Raw genomic sequence first — 15,459 nt, forward strand, 5'->3', positions numbered from 1 at the left:
CTCCTGTAGAGCCCGATCTTATTGACTTTCTTTTTGTTCGTGCTAATTTATGTCCGGTAGTTGCTTTTCCATTATTGATTCTTTTGAATAGTTTCTCGGCGGAAATATAAAGATTCAGATTATTTCAAACAATACGCGTGCGTCAGTAAGCTGATTTATCATAAATTATAGCACAAAAACACACGAAAGAATGGTAGCTATTTTTAAACATAAGATTCACTGTTTAACTTAAACCAAAAAACCTGCAAACCTCACAAGTACAATAAAACTACATGCAAGCATATACTGACAGCCCTTCGATTGGTGAGCAGAAAGTGTATTAATGTTATTTTTCTATTTTAATCAAGACAGCGACAAATTTTCCTACTTTAATTAACAATTTTCTTTAAAAAGAAATTTTATAGCAAATTTGGTTGAATTCGTTTTTCCCCGAATATCTCGCAATTAGTAAGGACGGTACACATGACGCAAGCTCCTCAAAAGATAAATCTTTTCAAGCGATATTTTTGAAGTTAAAAGAAAACAGATTGAAAGAAGTTGTATGCACTTATTTTTCTATCGCCATATTTCCATACTCTTTAAAAGCTCTTATCACTAATTTGACACCAAGTACCCGACTTTGAAAACGCACTGTCACCAATACTTACGAAAGATTGACAAAATCACTTTGCACTCCTTTTTTTGGCATTTTTTTAAACTGGCTTGACGTTTTGCCTTCTCAGTATAGGATAATCACAGCTTACACGGGAATTTTCTATTAGGTTGGTTGCTGTCTTTTCTTTTTCTCTTATTCCCTTCCTTATTTTATTGTGTGTGTGTGTGTGTTTTTTTTTTTTTTTTTCCCCAGCTAAATCTGTTTACTGTGTCTCAATTTTGTTACGCATATTCTGAGCTTTTCCTTACTTTAGAAGATTGAAAAAAACTACTCAGTTTATATCTCTGATATACGCGGCGAAGTCAAGCGACGATTTAAACTTAAATTTAGACTTGAATGTGGTTTATTTACTTCACTCAGTACATTTTGCCGAAGAAAGTTATTTCATTTGCTTTTTTTGCATTACATCATCTCTCCGGTGGTGTTGACAGTTTTCTATAGCAGATGTACTGACTGGCTTTCACCAGCGCGTGTTCTGGCACATAACTTTTGCACTGTACGCTTGAATTATTTTTTTATTTTTTTGCTCTTTTTAAATTTTAAATTTAGGATTGAATTCATTTAGCAATCAACAATTTTTGTTAAAGTGGTTGAAGGCAGAAATGTACTTTTCACTTCTGAAGGAAAGAAAAACAATAATTGAGTCGGTCGATAGTTTTCAGTTCCGTATGAAACTCTACGGATTACGTTAAAATTTGAAAAGTGTGCTTGAGCTATTGGCTAGGTGTGCTTGCAATAATATGAAATCGTATGTCGGGGAGTGTTTCGGAAGAGATTGTACGTGCACTAGAGAGTCACAGAATGCGGTTGCACTACCTCCCCCGGTACGATCACAAATAATAATTCAACGGTCAAGCTTGTTACTAGGAATGACAAGAGGTTTCTAAGTTTTAGTCATTCGTTTTAGTTAACGCGTTTTAGTCTCCAGGTAAAAATTCAAATTATCATTAACTACTTTTGTATATAAGCTTTAAAGTAAGTTTTAAAATGTGACTGTACTCAACATAATATATATCCTTGATTGAAAGTTGTTACTCACCCAGATTCCGCTCCTGTTTACTAAACGGTGTATCGATATTAGTTCAAGAGTTGACAATTCAACTAGCTTTACTTTACTTACGGAATTTTTGTTTTTTCAGACTTTTTCATTGTGTGAGGGACTTGAGTCAATGATCTTTGGGCGAGCGTTGTTGACACTCTTCATTAATCGTTGTCTTTCGTTTTTTTTTTTTGATGTACAGGCTATGGTTAGCGTTTGGAAGGGGGTCTGATAAGTTGTGAATATTTATCTCTTAAATCTTAACTGAGTTTTCTACTAACACACACAAAGTTTTAAGTTCACCATTCAAAGGTGGTATTCATTAATTTAGCACTTAAAGTTTAACTGATCAATATAGTGATCTACTCATATGTACTTGTTTTGTTTTCCCGCAGCGCAAAAAGCAGAACAACGTGATAGCGATGTTTTCAATATTGCCAGCTTGCTTCCTATTGGCTGCAACTGCCTACTCGATGACGTCAGCAGCCGTAATTACTGCTACTGATGGTAAGAGTGAATAGTATCAGGGGCAAGAGAGTTACCTCCCCCCTCTCCTCTGTGCGCGCGCCCGCGCTCCATATAGACTATAGGGAGTTTAAGTAAGCACGACGGCGACGCCAAGGACAACGTCGATTAAAAAATGACTTTATATTTTACCTACGAATCTCGCGATACTCTAAAGTCATTTACTTTGTTTATCACTGACAAAACTTTCACGAAACTGAATCTAGGACATAGCGATAAACTTGAAATAAAATTTTAAAAAATTAGCCGTCGTGGTTCACGTTCTCCAGACAACGCAGAATTTGGTCATTTCACGTTGTTGTTTTGCCGAGGACGGTAAAGAAATGTACCAAGAATTATAACGCACGTTCACAGCCATTGTTTTCCTAATTAAATCTTTTGTTTAGCGACGTTCCCGTTGCCGCTGCCGTCGTGGTTTTCTTAAACTCCCTAATATTCTCAAGGTAATCCTTCATAAGTTATTTTTAGATGTGGTACCCAGTCCTCCAGCAGATAAATAGATCACTCGAGTTTCGTGGAAATGCTTTCCACGCGTGTAAAGTCGCTAGGACTCTCCAACTGAGCAAAGCTCTTGTCACACAAGAAAGAGAGAGAGGTTACCCTAAGAATAAGACTTGTATTGGGTCGTAATTATATTATTCCTCATCCTCTCGTATCATAAAATCTTATTCCATAGAAGAGAGGAGGAATCTTGGTCCATTTTAAAGCAAAAGGCAAGTGACACTTGAAGCCAGTAGTACTTCAACTATTGGCATAAGGTCAGGCTGGGTTACACATCTATAGCATAACACCGGCCTTTCTCGTTATCAAAGTATAACGAGAAGGGTATAGATAAACTGTGTATTCAGCCGTTAATTCGTAGGCAAAAACGATAATAACATTTGACAAGGGCAAAGCCTGGATATTACTTCCCAACAAACACATTGGTTTTCGAACAATAGCAAACTACTGGTAACTGCAATGCATCTGGGTCGAGTGAGTTAGACTTTTCACAGTGCGCTCCCAAAAAGGAGCCGTTTCAACTCTGTGTCTCCAAGTTTGAAGAATCAGTTCGATTTAACTATTATGGACAACGGAATCCTGTCTTGTTATTTAATTAAAGGAGCTCAATCACTGTATTTTGAGTTATTTTGACTAGGTATAAAATTACCTTTGAATTGAAGAAAACCTGAAAATAGTAGTTTACTAAGACAGAAAACCACCAAAAAGATAACAATAAACGATAAAGGAACAAGGATGGTTAAGAATGGAGAAGATTGACATGGATTACAAACGACGAACTTGAAAAAGTTAGGCTAAACTTTTCAAGATGTGCATACCATTACATAGCTCCTTTAACTAAACAGGTTTTACTTGGCAGGTTTCTGTGTGCATGAGGGTGAAAAATTCCACCCAGGAGCACAGGTGGTCCTTCAGGATTGTCAGTACAAATGCAAATGCGTGGCGAGTGAAGGTTATTCGTTCTTCATGTGTGAGCCTTTATGTGAAGAGTATTATGATTTTACTTGCGCTGATGGACAGGAGCCAATCATGGAGCTGGAGGAGACTTCAGTCAACGAGTGCAAGTGTGTCAAATACTACTGCCCGAAGAGACTCTCCGTGGCCAACTTTATAGAGTAAGTGCTGTCCCACGACAGTTTTCTTTTAGTTTTTTCACCAAGTAGCGTTTATTAGTTGAGTTTCCTGATTGTCTTTGGCAGAGAACTAAAGAAAGACAACACACTGCAGCTTCTTTTTAACTGCTTTTTTTTTTTTCTTCATTCCAGTTTTGGAATAGACGAAGATGGATTCTTTGTGCCAGAATTGTACGAGGAAGGTGATACTCAATACATTGAGTAAACTGTGACGAATTGTCCCCGAGCATCGTTGAGAATTTTATGTAAGTAGGAGCTGGTTTCTGTTCCATTATGCACCATGTTGCTCTTCGTTTCATAGGGAGGAAATAATGTTATAATCGTGGGCTGACAAAAGCAGAAGAGGTTTCCAAAAAGGGAGAACAAGAAGCTCAGAAGAGCAAAACATAGCAGAATCATCGATTGATAATTTTACTCTATATACATCATTAATTATTTCAAAGTAGGAGAGGGATCGAAAAATACTATTTGTAAAAACTTGTATCAAGCTCTCAAAAGATGCCCCATTTTAATTTGGAAATCATACAGTTACCAGTTTAACTTAACTGACTAAAATTTCTTCCTTGTTTTATTTCAGACGAATGATATGCAGCTAGGGGGCGTGCTATCTCCTCACAGAAAATTGGAATGAATCTATATTTATTAATACGGCCAATAAATGTCCACCGTTCGTGTCTGACACGAGTCTATCACTGCTATTGTTTTCCTTGTTGCTGTTTCTGCTGCTGAAGGTTATTAAATGTAACCATTAAAAGTCCTGTAGGACGTGAAAAGCCTAATAATGTCTTGTCTCTTGTCAGCTGTGAAATAAAGAAAAATCCTCTTTAGGCCGACTTACACACTTCTCCCACTAATTTACTCGTACTTGCATAAAAATCAAGAGAAAAGATGTACTTCTATCCCTCTGCGAAGGGAGGGGCTAGAAGGACCACAGAGAATAAGGATGATGGAAAAATGAGAAAGATTTTGGGGAAACTAAATTGTTTCCAAAAAAATGGGCAAAGGGTTTGTATTCTAAATAGTAGTTTTCTTGGTTTAACTTCATCTGGTCTCCATTCAAAACCACTAGTACTAGGTTGAGTACTTGTGGGAAAGGTTTACCGTAAACTTCCGATGGTAACGATCGCCCGATAGTAGCGACCCCCCGAAAGTAACGTCAAAAAATCGTTGCCCCTAGTACTGTAAATCCCGAAAGTAGCCACCCCTCGAAAGAGGCGACCCCTCCGAAAGTAGCGAGCCCAGCCCCACGCCAACTCCTACAACCCGCCAAAAACACGAGACCAAGGTTTAATACAACAATAAAGTTATTTCTCCAATCAATGGTCAAGTGAACAGGAAAATGAACTTTTCTTCTAATTAAAATTTAAAACTCTTCATGTCATTTTCAACAGGAACGTAGGTAATAACGGAACCGTTTCAGCTTGAAAAAAAAAAAATGAAAAATCGGCTGATTCCCTCACGCGGTAGTCCGGTCAAAGCAGGAGTGCGCCTGAGGGTGTATGGGTGAAAGGAGCTTAAGGAGGAGGAATACACCTTATTCCAAAATGGCGGCTAATTTATTATTCTTTTGTCTGCGTAATAATTAGCCACCTTTGCCTCATTTTCACTTCAAAATTCTTTTGTATTTTGTACATGTTGACGAGGCAAAGAGGGCTAATTACCATGTAAACAAAAGAATAATAAACTGGCTGCCATTTTGGAATAAGGTGTATAGAGATTCCTTGTTTTTATGACGCCAGTGTGAAAAAAGAAGGTGATTGAAGGGCTGAAAAAAGAACCCCAGGAAAACTTGCACAACTTGTGGCCTACAACAGACAACACGACGTAGACATGTAGAGGCCACCCATATGTTAGTAACATGAAACTGGAACAATGACGAATTTTTACCGCGTTTTCAGAACATTTTTTGTTATGAATTGCTAACTTTTATGTCGTAAAAAAGGTCAGTTGTATCAACTTTGCATAACGTTTTTGTTCCCCGAAAGTAACGAACCCTCGAAAGTAGCGACCCTTCGAAAGTAGCGAACCCCAAAGGCTGCTAATTCCGAAAGTAACGAGGGTCGCTTCTATCGGAAGTTTACGGTTTATCCAGTAGTCTTCATTTAGTCATTTTTATGTAATCCATCGAAGCCCTAGCAAAACAGACTCGTAAGTGGTCGCTAGTAGCTACAACTTGCGTAGAGACTGGCGTTGGGTGGCCAAACGAACTCGCAAGTTTCCTCGCAAGTACACGCAAGTTGCAAAAAAAAAAGACATTTCAAGGCTACGATACGGGCTTACTCCCGCGCGGCCAAAATGTAACCATCACACAAACATATCTTGTATTTCATTGGCTAATAGGTTACTATAACAACGAATGGATGTCACTCAACTTGTGTTGATTTGGGTTGGATGGCCAAACGGTCAAAACTTGCGTCGACTTGCGTGCAAATTTGATCTCGACCAAAGTGAGCGCAAGTCACTGTACGTCACTGAAGTCAACGCAAGGCCTGTCCAACTGGAGTTGCAAGTAGACCCAGGTTTTCAACTTGCGACTACTTGCAAGTCTTTTTGGCCAGGGCTATGAATTACGCGTCCTTATTCTCACCTCACCGATTGTTTTTGTTTTCTGTTCCTTTATATGTACCCTGCTGTCTACGATGGAATTTACATCAGGGCGAACCACATGTAACAATGTCAGCCTTATGCCTTCGTTCCAGCTCACAACTTTCAACGACTAAAACTATCAAGTCTTTATCTGGCTCAACCAAACAGAAATCTGCGAAGCGAAAAATTCCATGCTATTCTACAGCCAACCGTATACTCTTCGCATTGGTTCTGTGATAATGATCTAAAATATCCTCTGTTGTTCTTACTTGTGCGTCTAAATTAATTCAAACATCATGAATCAAGGTCTAAGAACCAATTAGGCAGCGTCCACTCTACGCCGGAGAAAATTGAAAACGCAGCTTTATTTGTACGGTTAGGCCTACCGTCCACACTGATCCGTAACGAAAACGGAGCTTTTCGAAAACGCTCTTCAAACCGGAGGAATTTGAAAACGCAGCTTTTAGTTTTCGTGTGGATGGGACACATTTTGAAAACGGAGTTTTTTGAAAACGATGACGTCACGATAATCATGTGATTTCCCTGCCCCAGTTTTCCTCAAACACAAATCCAAAATGGCCGGTGATTGTTGGGTTTTTAAATTTCTCGGCGTAGTGTGGATGGAAAACATTTCAATGCGTTTTCATAGTGAAACTCCATTTTCAATCCCCTCCGGCGCAGTGTGGACGGAGTCTTAGAGACACTTCACACAGATCTTATTATCTCGACACTTTCCTTTCTTATTCCATGACCAGTTGTCTATATCGGGCCCTCGATTTCTACATACCCTCTCTCTAATTATGCACCGCGGACTTCTGCCCTGTTGTATTTATATTTAAATTGCTAATATTGTTAGCATTATCTTTGGCGTTGAGGAAAATAATCCAAACAAGAATCAAATACTGTGTGATGTGGTGCAGTGTTGGGTGGAGAGATTGGTGAGTCAAAATTTTCAACGAAGATTGCAAAAAGTACGAGTGGAACGGATATTATTCATCTGCTTCAAAATGAATGATAAAATACGTTGCTTTGAGGAATGCTGCACTTTATCTTAAAGCTGTTAAGTAGAACCATTAAGAAGATTAACCCAGTTCTTTTCGTGTTTGATCATCCTCGAAATAATTATTAATTCACAAAGTTTATACAAACGAAATTATGATCGTCACGTTGTTTGGATATCTGATCTTAATTAACATAGATTTTTACGATTTTATTTCTCCATTTTCTCTTCAGACTCCTTAGTTTTAGTTTCGATTGAGAGGATATATCAAACACGTAACACCGTGTCTGGTCACATTTTCAACACTTCGAATACTCCGCCACGCGTGGTATTTTGAACTTATCTTCTCTGTGTTTGGAAATGTGGTCAAACAGGGTCTTTCGTGTTTCACACATTACAAGAAACTCCCCTTTAGGCCCATCAGGAAATAAATGGGTGGGCGGAGCAGTTCCGATGATCAGCTCTGCTTAGTAAACGAAGAGGATTAAGAAACAAAATAATTTGATATATTGAGAACTAATGAAAATGACTACTACATGCTTAGAAATACTTATAAGAACGAACTTTACCATGTATACATTTCTAAACTTCACGGCTAAACATGACTAAAAGGTCCTTACAAGTTTTAACCTTTGCATTGAAACTGATGATTGCTAAATGGCTTTGGTTTATTGTTTTTAGCTTGCGTTGTCCATGGCAAAAAGTGTTTAAGAGATAATATTTTATTAAAATTTACCATTAAAGATTTAAATTGATTTAAATTTTGTGTATATACAACATTTGTCAAGCCTCCCCATGAGGTCATCGACGAATAAATATTGTTGATATCCTCTTTACAACCTGGGTGATAAGTTTGAATGAAATGTAATATAAACTTCCAGCTGTTGTTGTTCCTTGTCATAGCTTGAGGTACAAAGCGAGCGGTGAGATCGTTTATCCTTGACACGATCATGAAATATCACGCAATATTAAAATGAAAACTCCGAACACCAAAATGCCGAAAAGAAGACGAAAAACTAGATGTTTGTACGCTGCAAACAGCCAAATGTTTGCATCGGCTTTCAAACAGGCTTTTTTTTTTTCAGTGTTAGGATATCCAAAATAAAATCCTTATGATCAAAATCAAATTTTAATTTAAAATTATTAGCAGCACGCTGAACTCGCGCGTTTTGAGTTCTAACTGGAACTCTCCAGAAGACAAACGATGAATAAGGAAAACCCTCAATGAATCTTCACAATTAACGTATTTCCTTGACAGGAAAGTGTCAAAAACGATATAAGAAATTAGGTGAAGCATATTTGTCTCATAAAATAGCACTAAAAAAGCAGATAAACGCTAATGGTGAATCAAAACACCAGCGTCAATGTTTCAATCTTCGCTTAACACGATATTACTACTCACGGTGCTCCACTGCGGGGAATGACGGAGGTGTTTGGTAAAAACCTATTTAATGCTAGCCTGTAGAGACAATGCTCTCTTGCTTCATGTTCACAGCCAAAGAAGGGGGATATTTTATCAGGTAAGTACAGTACTTGATTTGAATATTTACAATTTTACTTACTATAAATGTTAAGAGGAAAATCTACACGATATAAACAAAAGTCAAGTCAACAACGCAAGGCGCTAGTCAGGAGAACATTGCAATAACTGACACAAACCGAATAAGACAATTATGAATGCTGCCGGCCTTCCATCGTCGCGTACCACGTAACACTCTTTGAAGAAAGCAAACGAAGATAAAAAGAAATAAATTGCCACAATTTTGGAACACTAAATTGGAACATCAAAATAAGTTAATATGTAAACTGACCTGTGTACCGCGTACTGGAACCCGCACTAGAAACACCAGGAAAGAGCATTTGGTCAGTAGTCAAATAGCGAGTGGCATAAAAGAAAGAACCATCGCCGCCGCAAGGTGCAAGCATTATTTCTATCCACGGTCTTCAACTTCGCGCTGATTTTTTTATTCTGACTCTGAATACCGTGAGTGTTCTTTTGCCTGTTTTTGTCCGTGAGCCGAGAAGCACTGGGTGACTGAGATATCTCAAACTGGTTAATAATTAATCGAGTTTAAGAAGACGGTGTTATGATATCTGACCTTAATCGTAACAATTTCCTCAAATGTGATTGGTGCATAAACTGGTGTACTTTACTCTAATTAATCTGCAAAGTTGTAATCGGACAGTGTAATCGGATAGTTGGCTGTAATTGGACACCTATGATCGGACAGTTACTTGAACCAATCATTTTAAGTCCTCTCCACTAAATCCACAACATTGATTACAGTCACTACAGTAACCAATTCAAGAGACTGACTATTTTTCAAACTGTAGGAAATTGTAATGGTTATGATTGATTGGTAACAGGACATCGTGTTGTCCAATTCAGTCTGTAATCATACTCGTGATTGACAAATCGGACTCCGGCTTCGCGGTCGTCCGATTTTGGTAATCACTCGTATCATTACAGATCGTATTGGACTCCACGCAGTGCTGTTATCATTATTAATTAGCACAGCTTCTTATCATTTTCTTTCTCTGTTTTCTCCTGAGTTTTGTTTTCGATTAAAAAGATAAATCAAACACTCAAAACAGTGTTTGGCCACATTTCCAAACACCTCGAAGGTCGTCAAAAATACTCCCCTGCGCGTCGTATTTTCAACTCTCTTTTCGGTGTTCGGAAAATTATGTGGTCGAACACGGTCTTTCGTGTTTGATATATTACATCTCGTTCGTCAAGCTTGAGCCGGCCATAAATCCCTTACAAACTCCCTTCAAACGTTATGCAAAATACCACAAGACTACAGAACCCACGTGTTCGGCACCCTCACAGGGGTTTTGGAGAACAAGGGAAAATGATAGTTTATACATACATAATTGTACATACACACATTAGTATTTGCTTTATCAGTTCAAGACACAAACTTAGGAATAACCTACAAAAGTAAACAAAGTCTCGAGGTTAGCCTTATGTAAAAGACTTCCTGAAAAGTACAAGAAAGGTGGAAAAATAAATGTTGAACTATGTATCACTGTAATTAGATTAAACTTCAGATTTTGAGAGTGCGATTGAAGGCGGGTTTGGATACGTTAAAGCTTTCGGCTTCCACTACATCTCTTTGTTCCGTAGGTTGACTACACTAGTGAAAAAGAAATATTCTCCGACGCTATTTTTTTGCGCAAGAAACACTACTGAAGCAACAGAGGCTAGGAGATTTTTTCGGTGTTCTAAACAATAGGAGGGGGGTTGGAGAATTCAAGGAAGTTATGCAAACCCTCGACTACGTCTCGGGTTTGCATAACTGTCGAGAATTCTCCCAATATCCTTAAATAAACATTTCTGTAACATGCATGTAAATTGAAATATTAATTACATGTCCTTATAAAAGTAAAGCGGGAAACCGGGATAAGTTCCGGGAGTACAATACAAATATAAATACAATAGGGTAATTTGAGCCAACCAGCCGGCTTTTTCATTACTCTTTACCTATATTACGAGCCATCTCGATTCTTAGGCGTGAAAACAACTGACCTTATGACCATCTTTTTGTTTCTGTTCTTGATTCAGATTGGCTGACATTATTACGGGAGAATGAAGTTTGTTAGTCTGATCGCGGTTTTTACCCTTGCGGTAGCAGTTATGGGAAATCCAACAGCAGAAAATGAGGTTGGAGCTGATCCAACGACAGAAAGTGAGATGGGAACGGGTCCAACCACAGCAGGTAAGGAATCGGGCTACTTGTAGACTGCTGCCAGTCTGTTTTTCTCTTGAAATGAGGCGGAGATTATGAGACGACACACTTCAGACCAGAAGCGATTGAGTTTGGTCTATACCGCCCTTACGCGCTCATGTTCACCGGATATACAGTGACACTCTTAGAGAAAACTGAAACCAGCTGCCAGCACTCTAGGCCACTTGAAACAAAGTTAACTAATAAGAAAGTTAATTAAAAACAAAGGTCGGTGGCCTCTTCCTTAAATGAACCAATTAAGCTTGAAGAATACAAATAAAAGGTCTTCGGCAAAATCTTAAAACCCAGTAAAGTTAAAGAAACCCATGGACCTCTCAAGAAACTTGTCATTCCAACGTTCAGATTGGGAAAATTCGTCCCAACATGCAACAGGCCAGTTACGAGTAGTCACACTGTAACTGTCCAGTAACTGTTTAGTTTTGTATAGTTATAACTATGTTATCTGATAACTGTGTGGGAGGCGCGGTGGCCTCATAGCTAGTTCGCTTGTCTCCGGTTCGAGCGGTCCGCGCTCGAGCCCTGGCCGAGGACATTGCCTTGTGTTCTTGAGAAAACACTTCATTCTCACAGTACCTCTCTCTACCCAGGTACATAAATGGGTACCGGCGAATTTAATGCTGAGGGTAACCCTGCGGTGGACTAGCATCCCATCCACGGAAGAGTAGAATTATTCCTAGTCGTTTCATGCCACTAAAACCGGGATAAGCTCCGGCCTGATGGGCCACTTGGCTCATGCAGACTTTACATTTACTTATCTGACAACTTAAGGTTCTATGTCATTAAAGATGTGTACATTATTCATCGTGGTGTAAGACAGGATAGATGAATGATGTAAGGTTCTAACCTATTATTAAAACTAACCCAAAGTTAAACCCTATATATCCTCTAGACGACAAACTATTTTTTTGGTTTTTACTCACTATCTGTAGAATGTGATATGGCGTGTCCAGCAACGTATTGTGACCCGGACTATTACACATCAACATGGGTTCCTTCTACCGTCTCTTCACAGTGCAGCTGTTTGCAGTGCGTGGAAATAACCGAGGAGCCTTGGTAAATGAGAGAAATACAGGACAGAGTGAATTCCAATTGGACTGTAATCATACGAGAGATTAGACAACCCAGAAGCTATAGCTTGCTTAGCTGACTAGGTTTCACGTTTCAGGGCGGCGTATCTTACCCCAGGGAGAACTCCCATATAATCGAAAGGACGGGGGTGCTCGTCGGAAATTTTGAAAAGAACCCCTAAGAGGTACCAAGATCCTGTTTTATGGGCGTGGCTTGGAAGGTTTTCACCCCTAAGAGGTACCAAATTTAAAACAACACATTATCTCCTGTCATATTTTTTCTCAGCTCAATACTAGGAGACCACCCCTTCAGCTCTAGAAGACCAGCCTTATTAACTTAGTGTAGATATTGTTTTTATTATTATTATCATTATCATTATCATTATCATTATCATTATCATTGTCGTTGTCGTTGTCGTTGTCACTGTCACTGTCATTGTCATTGTCATTATTACTATCATTATCATTATCATTATCATTATTATTATTACTATTATTATTATTATTATTACTATTATTACACCCTAAAAGGTACTGCAAAAGCTCCCGCTGTGGACCTTTTGAGGCTGAACACCCTAAGAGCTACCAAAACTGCTTTTTTAACCCCTGAAAGGTACGACGAGCATCCCCGTCCTTTTTACCTGGGAGCCCCCCTTGGGATCTTAGAAGAGCGGCGAAACCGCGCGAAGAATATCGAGTAACCAGACTTCCCTGTGGCTCCTTGGCTGGAACAAAGCACCCCACAAAAATTTCAATCAGTGAACTGTACAATAACCCAAGGCATGACGTGTTAAATGTGCAATAAATGCTCAAATAGGGCCTGCTAATAGCCAATCAGATTCAAGAATTATTCATAGTTAGTCCACGCTACCCTTCGCTTCGTCCTTCAGTCTCATCAAAATCATATCCTCAAAGAAACGAACATCCACGTCTGTAGTCCGAAGTTTTGTTTCATTACTTCCTGTAGGAATGGAAATGTCTTCTTTTGAACGCCTCACATTCTCCTTACATACCTTATTTCTTACTTCTTTGCTAGAAATACAAATAGACCATATTCTTATTTATTCTCGGTATTGGTCTGGAACTTGCTTGTAACTGAGTCTAATGCGGAGAGTCTTTCCAAATGCAAATGACATATTCTCTTTTAATGATCAGTTCCTCCGCATGAGCCTCCATTCCAAGCTAGTTCCAGTCTAACACCAAGAACACGAATATGGCCTATTACTATTGATCTTTTGAAGTTTGAATGTAAAAGCTAAGAACTGATGAAGCCTTTGAGTTTTTAAAAGTGCGTTCAGCCAACCATTTACTGAACGGACGCTGAGCCTGAATACACCGCGTTGGTTGTACACTGTGTCATAAACACTCATTACAGCTGATTTAATTGAAAATATAATTACTGTAGCAAGTAAAGTTGTAATGTCAATTTTTAATCAATTCTATAATTTTCTCAGTCACATAATGAAGTGGTGAATGAACAATAGAGACAATAGAGTGTTTATGTCTTGAGCCTACGGGTTAATAGTTGCCCTTAGAAATTTCATGCTCTTTAAACCTACACATAGATCTAGGGCTAATATTTGTCATTTTTTTTTTGAAAAAAGAAAATCTCCACGGGCATCTATCAGTCTCTGGGCCGTCGCTCGAGAGGAAACTCCATTGTTTATGTTGAAATCTTATGAACTAGTTGTTAAATAGAAGTACATTGTACAGCTTTCAGCATAGCCTGTCCGTAGATCCTCTATTCTGTCTGTAATTGGTCGAGATCGCAGGTAAAATGTGGGGATGTGAACAGACCAAAATACACGGGGGTGGGACTGGGGAAGACAAAAATAGAAGGAAACATTATTTTTCACCCGCTTCGTAATCGTAACTCGCAGAAAAAAAACCTCCGTGGACAGACTTCTTTCAGCACGAGTTTTCTTACAGGCTTTTTTCTAATACTTTTTTTGTTGTGTTATGTTTTGAACAGGTTTGATTCGTTTCCTTTCTGGAAATAATCTGATCTTATTAAGTACGCAGGCAAGTTAGTTTTTCGTCCTTGGTTTTCGAAGTAATTCAGTAGTCCAGCCTCTGCTGACCAAATAGTTTTTCGTCTGCTTTTGTAATGACCTTAATTTTAAAAAGTAGACCACGATTTTCACGACTTTACAACTAACTCTTTTTGTTTCTTTTTTTATTACTTCAGGAAACAGTTATTGTCGTCTCAAATGTATCTGCTGGATGTCAAACCAAAAGTGGTCTCGACCTGAATTTTTATTTCAGTTCAGTGTGTAGAATGGATTCATTATTAAAAGCACAAGAATAAAAAAAAATTGCAGTGGGCTATCGTTGCTCTTTGGTTGAAGACGTCTATGTTTAGATTAAACCTTTCCCCCTTCCCCCTTCATCCTTCCCCCTTCATCCTTCATCCTTCCCCCTTCATCCTTCCCCCTTCATCCTTCATCCTTCCCCCTTCATCCTTCCCCCTTCATCCTTCCCCCTTCCGCCTTCCCTCTTTTCCCTTCCCCCTTCCCGCTTCCCCCCTCCCCATTCCCCATTCCGCCTTCCCCCTTCCTCCTTCATCCTTCATCCTTCCCCCTTCATCCTTCCCCCTTCATCCTTCCCCCTTCATCCTTCCCCCTTCATCCTTCCCCCTTCATCCTTCCCCCTTCATCCTTCCCCCTTCATCCTTCCCCCTTCATCCTTCCCCCTTCATCCTTCCCCCTTCATCCTTCCCCCTTCATCCTTCCCCCTTCATCCTTCCCCCTTCATCCTTCCCCCTTCATCCTTCCCCCTTCATCCTTCCCCCTTCATCCTTCCCCCTTCATCCTTCTCCCTTCATCCTTCCCCCTTCATCCTTCCCCCTTCATCCTTCCCCCTTCATCCTTCCCCCTTCATCCTTCCCCCTTCCCCCTTCCCCCTTCCCCCTCCCCCCTTCCCCCTCTTATCTTAGGAATTAATTACCATCGCTTTAAAACTTTGGTTTGATACTGTAAAACATATTTAAGGTCCGTGGTGGAAGAAGGTATTATTATAACATGTTTTTACTACCAAGGCACAAACTAGAATAGGCACTAAAAAGTATTGACAAGAGATCTTGAGACTCACTTTCTTCAGTGACTAATTCTTTTTACGATTAACAATTTTTACGGCTAACGATTAAGACGATTTCCGCAGAACATTTGAGCAATAATGGCAAAAATTAAGTTACCAAGAAAT

The 15,459-nt window shown here is 39.2% G+C and overlaps 1 protein-coding gene and 1 long non-coding RNA gene across 4 annotated transcripts; both read left to right on the forward strand.

Annotated features, from left to right (window-relative positions):
• Positions 1–251: 251 nt before the first annotated feature.
• Positions 252–4,635, forward strand: LOC110056524 (uncharacterized). Of its 3 annotated transcripts, XM_089273882.1 has the most exons (6): positions 252–303; positions 723–761; positions 2,090–2,201; positions 3,580–3,835; positions 3,986–4,098; positions 4,431–4,635. In XM_089273882.1, exons 3-5 carry the CDS (start codon positions 2,117–2,119, stop codon positions 4,056–4,058), a joined length of 414 nt encoding a protein of 137 aa, XP_089130008.1. In that variant the 5' UTR covers positions 252–303; positions 723–761; positions 2,090–2,116; the 3' UTR covers positions 4,059–4,098; positions 4,431–4,635. The 3 variants fall into 3 exon arrangements, with proteins under 3 accessions (XP_089130008.1, XP_089130010.1, XP_089130009.1); XM_089273884.1 differs by lacking the exon at positions 723–761 and having other exon boundaries at positions 259–303; XM_089273883.1 differs by lacking the exon at positions 252–303 and having other exon boundaries at positions 667–761.
• A 4,210-nt stretch (positions 4,636–8,845) lies between these two features.
• LOC149104146 (uncharacterized) lies at positions 8,846–14,573 on the forward strand. The gene is made up of 5 exons (XR_016202041.1): positions 8,846–8,959; positions 11,008–11,161; positions 12,121–12,244; positions 14,231–14,280; positions 14,447–14,573. It is a non-coding gene; the product is annotated as an uncharacterized LOC149104146 (long non-coding RNA).
• The last annotated feature ends 886 nt before the right edge of the window (positions 14,574–15,459 follow it).

The sequence above is a fragment of the Orbicella faveolata genome, unplaced genomic scaffold (genome assembly GCF_042242905.1).
Source record: "Orbicella faveolata isolate gen_17 unplaced genomic scaffold, um_ofav_v1 contig_35, whole genome shotgun sequence".
Lineage (NCBI taxonomy): Eukaryota > Metazoa > Cnidaria > Anthozoa > Scleractinia > Merulinidae > Orbicella > Orbicella faveolata.

Coding starts and splice junctions, on each gene's coding strand:
- LOC110056524 (XM_089273882.1), top strand. CDS start 2,117: ATGTTTTCAATATTGCCAGCTTGCTTCCTATTGGCTGCAACTGCCTAC. Junction 2,202..3,579: donor CGTAATTACTGCTACTGATG/GTAAGAGTGAAT, acceptor TTTACTTGGCAG/GTTTCTGTGTGCATGAGGGT. Junction 3,836..3,985: donor TCCGTGGCCAACTTTATAGA/GTAAGTGCTGTC, acceptor TCTTCATTCCAG/TTTTGGAATAGACGAAGATG.